The sequence below is a fragment of the Mercurialis annua genome, linkage group LG8 (assembly GCF_937616625.2).
Source record: "Mercurialis annua linkage group LG8, ddMerAnnu1.2, whole genome shotgun sequence".
In the NCBI taxonomy this organism is placed as follows: domain Eukaryota; kingdom Viridiplantae; phylum Streptophyta; class Magnoliopsida; order Malpighiales; family Euphorbiaceae; genus Mercurialis; species Mercurialis annua.
Genome location: NC_065577.1, coordinates 10349729 through 10357567, shown reverse-complemented (window position 1 = coordinate 10357567; position 7839 = coordinate 10349729). Strand labels below are relative to the sequence as shown.

Here is a 7839-nt window from a genome sequence, read left to right as displayed (position 1 = left end):
ATTTGATCCGATCGAAACCTTAATCTTGAATTTCTAACCTTTCCTAATCCGTATCGTAATCGTATCAAACCATTTTAATCCAAGGCGTACGGTCCCAAGATAGTTCGACCGAGTTACCGCTACCATGTGGCATAGTCTCGAGATAGTTCAACCGAGTTACTCATGCCACTGCTTAATCCCAAGTTGCGGGTCTTGAGATAGTTCGACCGAGTTACCAACCAGATACAGGTCCCGAGATAGTTCCACCGAGTTACCTTGTATCTGCCAAACATAATCCTCCTTTTCATACCACAATCACAAACATGATCAATATTTAACGAGCTTGTATTAAACGTTTCTATGTATGAATATCTAGACTCTTATAAACACCGGTGATCACACGGCCTATTGACGCCCAATATGTAGCTTGTTTCTTCGGATATTATACAAATTCACATTGGAAAATAATCGACAAGTCATAAATAAAGTAATACAATCAAGATATCAAACAAGTCAATCCCAATATAAAGTAGTTCAATCCATAAACAACCAATTCAAATATAATTCAATCCAATACGAACACTCAATAAAATCAAACTATGTAATTGTGTGATGCATTTAATAATAATAACGTATATAGTTTATATAAAATAGTTTTTAATGCGATAATAAGAGTGAGTAAAATATACTCACCGCTTGCTATCCATAAACTCGATAATAGCTAAGCGATAATAGCTCGAATTTATAACAATTTAACTATAATTAATTAATCCAAAACTAGGTTTCTAGACAACTTCGGCAATCGAAACCGTTTACTTAGAACAGTCCGACCCCTAAACAAAATTGACATTCTTAAAGTTCAAAATGTCGCCTGCAACTTTCGTTCAGGTCTCGAACTGAGATTAGCACCCGAAGGTGTAAGAATTTGGCCCTGAAGTTAATAACTTAGGGCTGTCCTAAATTTCATAACTGCTATGCGCGACTTAATGTTCTGTTATATACGAGAATTTTAGAGTCCGATTCAGCAAAAACTTAAACTTAGACATTCGTAGTTAACATCATTAAGTTTCCGTACCAACAAACGGAACTTAATTTGGACTTATACATCTTGAGATATTGCTCTCGCAATTTTGCTGTTTAGCAGGACAACATTCTTCAAATCATCAACTCAATTCGTAGATTATTACGCAACGATACCAACGTATCGATACCCCCTATTCTAACAACAACTAATCCAGAACATAAAAATCCATTAATTAAAATCTTAACTCATTCGTTTATTTTTCAAAACCATATTCAATTCATTTTATGTTAAAATCGGGTTATGCCCGTTTCGAACGCGGTACGTATTTGACGTTTTAAATACGTCTAGCTTAACTTTAACACCAAATACCTTATACTTTTATTACTTAAAACAGTCCCTAAGCATGCCATTTAACCATTTTATTATTAAAACTTTCATACCGCATTTTTAACGTTAGCTTCGCTACTTACGTTTTAAACTCAAAACGTCTAATTCTTAATTTGCTCTTTTAAGGTTTTAATTAATCAAAACAGCCCTATACTTAACAATTTAACCAAACCTTTAAGCCTTCAACACATGTCATATTCACAACTCTCATCTCACCTCAAACCAATCACTTAGACCTTTCAAAACCACTTAGTTACAACACTTACACTTCATTTCTAAGCTTAAAGCATCACCATCATCATTAATCAAGAAAAACCGAAATTAAAACCTTAAACCCTAACTCAAAGGTGACGATTTTTACCTCAATTGACAGGGTTAGATGTGTAGAGCTCGTTCCCCTCGTTCCGTGGTCGCAAGAATCATCCAATTCCGTTGAGAAACGAAGGATATATGATGATTTTAAAACTTTGAAAATCTTCTTCCATTGAGTTTGATATGTATAATTCTGATTTTGCAATCAACTAATGGGTATATGAGAGATTCTAAACCTAGATCTGGTTCATGTGAAATTCATAGACCAAGCCAATTAAATGCTAGCAAAATATGAAGTGAGAGAAAAATATATTATATTTCTAGCATTTGATTGGCTTGGTCCATGAATTTCTCATGGACCGGGTCTAGGTAAGAATTTTTCATGGGTATATATATATATATTTATGGAAAAATTCTACTTTAATCCCTCACTTTTCCACCTCCTCATACTATGGTTTCTAACTTTTCTTTCGTCCAATTTAGTCCGTCGATCGCTTAATCGTTCGAACTCGAAATTTTTTATATTATTTATATCCAAATAAACAATATTACCTTAATACCTCATAATTCAATTTTTCGTCAATTTATTTTGGCGATTTTGGCTAAAACGCTCAATTTCCAATCTTGAGCTAAACTGCGCTTTTTTCACTTTTTGGTCCAACTTCCACTTTAATAATTATAGATAACCATTTTATCGATATTATTTTTATAAATACTAATTCCCGTCATTGATCTATTTAATTTATGTTTTCCGGGAATCATAAGCTTACTTTCCAATTTTGAACTAAAGTGTAGTTTTAGCCACTTTCTCTTGTTTATCTTTCTAACCCGATTCCATTTCTCTTATAGAATATTATTATTGAAATTTTCTTATTAAAATTTCAATGTCGACCTACTTGGGGCCTCCTTTATTTATTTACTCCGCTTAATTTCTTTGTTTTCTCATTTTAAATTATTAAAATGAGACACGTCACTTATTTTTAAAATACCCAAATTTCGGGGTATTACATAAACATTAATAAAAGATGTAAAAATAGTATTTAATTTTTGATTTTATCAAACAGCTCATTTGTTTTATTTTTTAATACATAATTTAGCTTAGTTTGGAAATTTAAAAAAAAAATTATTGTTATTATGGTATATTTTTTAAAAACAAATAAATTACATTTAAACTTAATTATAAAAAATAAAAATAATTAATGGAAAACAAATAGATCAATAATAAATATTCAAATCCAAAAATTTGCAGTCATTTAAAACCTTTAAAATAAACGAAATTGACTCGTAATAGAAATTCTTGTCCTGAAATATAAGAATATTTAGATGAGCATTAAGACTAGGGGTGTGCAGTATTCGGTTACAACCAAATTGACCAAACCGAAATTTTAATTTGGTTCGGTTTTTGGTTAATTCGCTTCGGTTTCGGTTTTCATTTTCAAAAAGTTTGGTTAATTCGGTTCGGTTCGGTTTTGGCTATGGAATTTCCTAATTAACCAAACCAACCGAAATAACCGAATTATATATATTAATTGTGTTATTTTTGTAATTTTTAAAAAAAAGTTAAGGTAATTTTGTAATTTTTTTAGAATTTAGTTACTAAAACCCCTAAAATTGTACTTAAATTATAAATTAGTATTAAAATTATTATTTTTTATTTTATTTTTTATTTTTTATTAATTAATTTTAATAAAATTTGGTTATTTCGGTTAACCGAAATAACCGACCGAATCAAAATATTATTTCGGTTCGGTTTTGGTTCGGTTTCAATATAGTTCGGTTCGGTTTTGGAAATTTCTAATATTTCGAGTTCGGTTAATTCGGTTTCGGTCGGTTCGGTGACCGAACCGACCGATGTACACCCCTAATTAAGACGTTGAATTATTGAAAAAAAAAAGAACAACTCTAGTAAATAACTGAAAGAAATATCCAACTTAATTTCAATTAATCTATTGATAGTCATGAAATGATAGAGTTCATCATATTTAAATTATCAAATTCATTTATTTTAATAATTATTTATTATTAATAACTTTAAATTGAATCAGTATTTTATTGAAATAAATATAATTTTAAAATTGATTTAATTAAATTTAAATGATAGAAACCATATTGATATATTATACATTCTATTTTTATTTAAAATATTTCCTATTATATGTCAATACTTATCTACAAGATTAATTGCAATGTTAAGTCTAAAAATTATCCGACTATATTTGCTTATTCTTATATTGTACTTACTGCTGCAATCAAAAATTTATTCGTCTATAAATGTTATTTTCCTCTCCACTTGCATCAAGTGAGTATACAAAATTTATTTGTCTATGTATATTTTTTTTTTCTTTAATGGAATTGTATAAAATTAGGGAATTGTAAATAAAAAAAGAATTGAAGGTAGGGTTGCCAAATTTGCGCCATCTAGGCATCACATATACATTTAAAAAATATATTTATATTCCTTTAAATTTAAAATTTTAAACTGGACTATGTTTAGATAATGGAAAAAATATTTAAAACCCCCCACTTTTGACTTTATTTTCAATTGCACCACCACGTAGGAGAATTTTCAATTACACCTTATTTAGGGTTTTCAGTTTTCGTCTGTACCCCAATTGACTAAAATGACCTCTTTTTATTTAAAAAAAAGTTTAAATTAATCCTTCATATACTAATTTATTTATTTTTTTCAAATGGAAAAAATAATGATACAATCCCTCTATTTGGTTGATTTTAATAATTTTATCATTAAATTAATTAAATTATCATTTTTTTTTATTTTGGGGTACAGATGAAAACTGAAAACCCTAAATAGGGTGCAATTGAGAATTCTCCTAGGTGGTGGTGGAATTGAAAAAAAGTTCAAAGATGGGGGAGTTTTCAGTATTTTTGCCTTAGATAATATATAAAAATTGTGATGAAAAAGTTAATAATGCAAAGGACATTGTGAACCCAAAATTACAGTGCCCCTAAAATTTTATCCTTGCTTTATTAATTATTTAAAGTATTAATTACCATATAATATATAGATGTTAAAAAGTTAATACAAGTTAAAAACTCTAATAAAATTATTCATCAAACTCTAATAAAATTAGACTAATCCTCCGAAAAACCCCCCACCTTTCAACCCCCCTTCATTTACACCCTCATCTTTCAAAATCTACAATTGTACCCAAATTTCCACCTTTCATTTTCAATTGCATCCTAAAATTATTAGATTAGCTCTTTTTCACCATAAAAAAGTTCAAATCGATAATTTATATTTTAATCCATATTCTAAATAGTCCTTAATGTTTAAATTTCAACAATAAAACCATATTTCCTAAAATTTTAAAAGTCAAATTTTTTTATATAAAATATAAATCAATTAAAAATATCATTAAATATGGTTTTGATGTTGAAATTTAAACATTAAGGACTATTTAGAACATGAATTAAAATATAAAGTATCGATTTCAACTTTTTTTAGTGACAAAAGCTCAATTTAATACTTTTAGGGTGCAATTGAAAATGAAAGGTGATAATTTGGATAAAATTGGAGATTTTAAAAGGTGAGGGTGCAAACGAAGGGGGGTTGAAAGGTGGGGGGTTTTTAAGGGGTTAAGCCTACATATTAAGGCATTGTGTGAAATATATATTTTAAGTGATGTTGTAGAGAAAAGAGGTTGATCTACATTTGGGCATATTGTTCAAGGTTTGGCAGGTTTAAAACTTAAAACAACAAAGGGTCAACGCGCCCCCTAAACTTGTGACACGGGGCCATCTAACCCAATTTATACTTTTTTGAGCAACTATCCCCAAAACTCTTCAATTTTGGGTCAAATAACCCATAATTATATTTTTAAAATGTATAAAATATAAATCGGAGGCGAAGGATGCAAAAAAGTAATTAGATATTTCCCTAATTGTTGCGATATAATTATTTTAAATCTATTTTTTAAAATAAAAATATAAATTATGGGGTTATTTGACCCAAAAATGAAGAGTTTTGGGGTTAGTTGCTTAAAAAAGTATAAATTGGATTAGATGACCCCATGTTACAAATTCAGGAGGCGCGTTGACCCTTTGTTCAAACTTAAAACCATGGAATTTTTTTTTATTAAAGAAACCCACGGATTTTGTTTAAGACAATGGTGATAAATTCCCAAATCCACCTTGTACAGAAGATTTGTCATCATTTTCCTTGTTTTCATTTTCCTCCAACTTTTTTACGCAATAGGGGAAAATTTTTCATGTTCCTCTTCTTTTTTCTTTTTTCTAAATATTGCTTAGAACTTAATTGGGAATTCGAGTTAGTTTCTGATCATGATTAACTCCGCATAAACTAAATAAAAAAATTGTTTTGTAGACTTGACTTTATTATGCTTATGGTAATGTAAAAAATTGATTAACTTATGATACTGTAATGAATAAATTATGCTTATGGTTCCTGTTTCTGCCTTCATGCTGCTGTCGCGGCTGCTGCCCCTCCCATTTCTGCCTTCACGCCGCTATTAGTATAAATTTTGTTCTCCTCCTCGTTATCATCACTCTCCTCCTCGTCGTCACTTTCCTCCTCATCATCTGAAAATAACAAAAGACACTATTTGCTCAATCGATGTAAACTCAAAGAAAAAGTGGGAAAATAAAACTTAAGACTCTAATAGAGCAGGATTAACTAGCTGATATATAGAAACTCTTGAAAATACAATCACAAGCACACCAATACTAAGATAATACTTGGTATAAATATTGGCAGGCATTCGACATAATTGTTTAAATTCAGAGAGCTTGCAATAGAGTTCATAGGTTGCGAAAATAATAACATGCGTCTTAGGTAGCATAGACACAAACATGCCGGAATAGTGTTATTATAAAGTTTCCTTTCCAAAACACCAGAATTCCCCGACACATTCCAAAACAAAAAGGTTCATTGAATGAAGTATCGATGCTATCTACCTAGAATGTGTCAATGCAAAATAAAGTAACACGCTTAAATACGATAAGCAAACTCTTTTGTTCTAGCAATTCCTAAAAGTATAGTTAATACTGCAAGAAGATAATACTTGGTATGTGTTGAAATCAGACTAAATTTCATAAGTCGCGGAACAATAAATTAGAACAAATATGCAGAAACGACTTACGTTTTCTTGGTGGTGCTGATCTAATATAGAAAACTTGAGTAGTGGCATGTATGCGGTTACAAGCACCATGGAAGAAGAGTGTTCGGTAAGTGCGGATGATCCGAGAACCCTCTTCTCTAGCAAGAAAGGTTACGTAATACACAGTTGTCCAATGAGTCGCCCTCTTAATTTCAACTAAATTCAGCTTTGGATACTGCATTGTAATATGGTTCAAATTAGCATCTCAATAACAATGTGTTAAGATGAAGAAAAAATAATGGAATATGTATAACCTTGCCAAGATTATTGTACTTTTCAACAGCAACCACAGTACCCTGCTTGAGCCATCTGGTGTCTAGGGGTTCCTCCTCAAAATACACAGCACGAAACCCCTAACAAGTTATAAAATAATTGAGAAAAACAAACGAAAAAATTTTAATAATCAAAATAAAAAATAAAAAATTACTTGGACATCATAGTGTTCGTAGTGCTCGTTTTTCTTCTCTTCGTCGTCATCGGAATCTTGGTCGGAGCTATCCTCAAGCTTTGGCTTCTTGGCAGGAGGCGATTCAGAGTCCGATGATTCGAAAATTAGTGATAAATCCATATTAAGAAGCTCCTCGCTCAAAATATATGAGGAGTGATGTGAATCGATTGAGACAAACATAATTAAATCTGTACGAAAGCAAGATACGCGGAATTGGGAATTAGGGTTTCCTTTTACAATAGCAAGAAAACTTGAAAAGGCAGAGACTAATTAAATCAGGAGACAATTGGGGCTTCTTTTAATAAACGTCACAGGGAAACAAGGTAAAGACCCGTACGAGATGTTTCGGAAACTGGAAACTCTTGGACACCCGTACGAGATGTTTCGGACCGTTTCCGTATATAAAAAAATTAAAAATTTATAAAAAAATTAAAATTATTATCCACAAATAAAAAAATCTAACTAATTACCCAAAAATTTTATATTCGCATTGCTCACATTACATCAAATATACTTATTCTTGTTGAGTTATATTATATTTTTTTATATAT

The 7839-nt window shown here is 30.4% G+C and overlaps 1 protein-coding gene across 1 annotated transcript; it reads right to left on the bottom strand.

Annotated features, from left to right (window-relative positions):
• Window positions 1-6024: 6024 nt before the first annotated feature.
• On the bottom strand, window positions 6025-7587 carry LOC126659789 (uncharacterized). Its single transcript, XM_050353118.1, has 4 exons — window positions 7268-7587; window positions 7095-7193; window positions 6823-7015; window positions 6025-6262 (listed from the first exon to the last, which is right to left on the bottom strand). The coding sequence occupies exons 1-4, from the start codon at window positions 7466-7468 to the stop codon at window positions 6141-6143; spliced, it is 615 nt and encodes a 204-aa protein (XP_050209075.1). The 5' UTR covers window positions 7469-7587; the 3' UTR covers window positions 6025-6140.
• Between the last annotated feature and the right edge of the window lie 252 nt (window positions 7588-7839).

Bases quoted from the DNA above. Each gene is read 5' to 3' on its own strand.
- LOC126659789 (XM_050353118.1), bottom strand. From the start codon at position 7,468: ATGTTTGTCTCAATCGATTCACATCACTCCTCATATATTTTGAGCGAG. The intron at 7,194-7,267 runs GTAATTTTTTAT...ATAACTTGTTAG, and splicing joins ACGAACACTATGATGTCCAA to GGGTTTCGTGCTGTGTATTT. The intron at 6,263-6,822 runs GTAAGTCGTTTC...TGTTATTTTCAG, and splicing joins ATCAGCACCACCAAGAAAAC to ATGATGAGGAGGAAAGTGAC.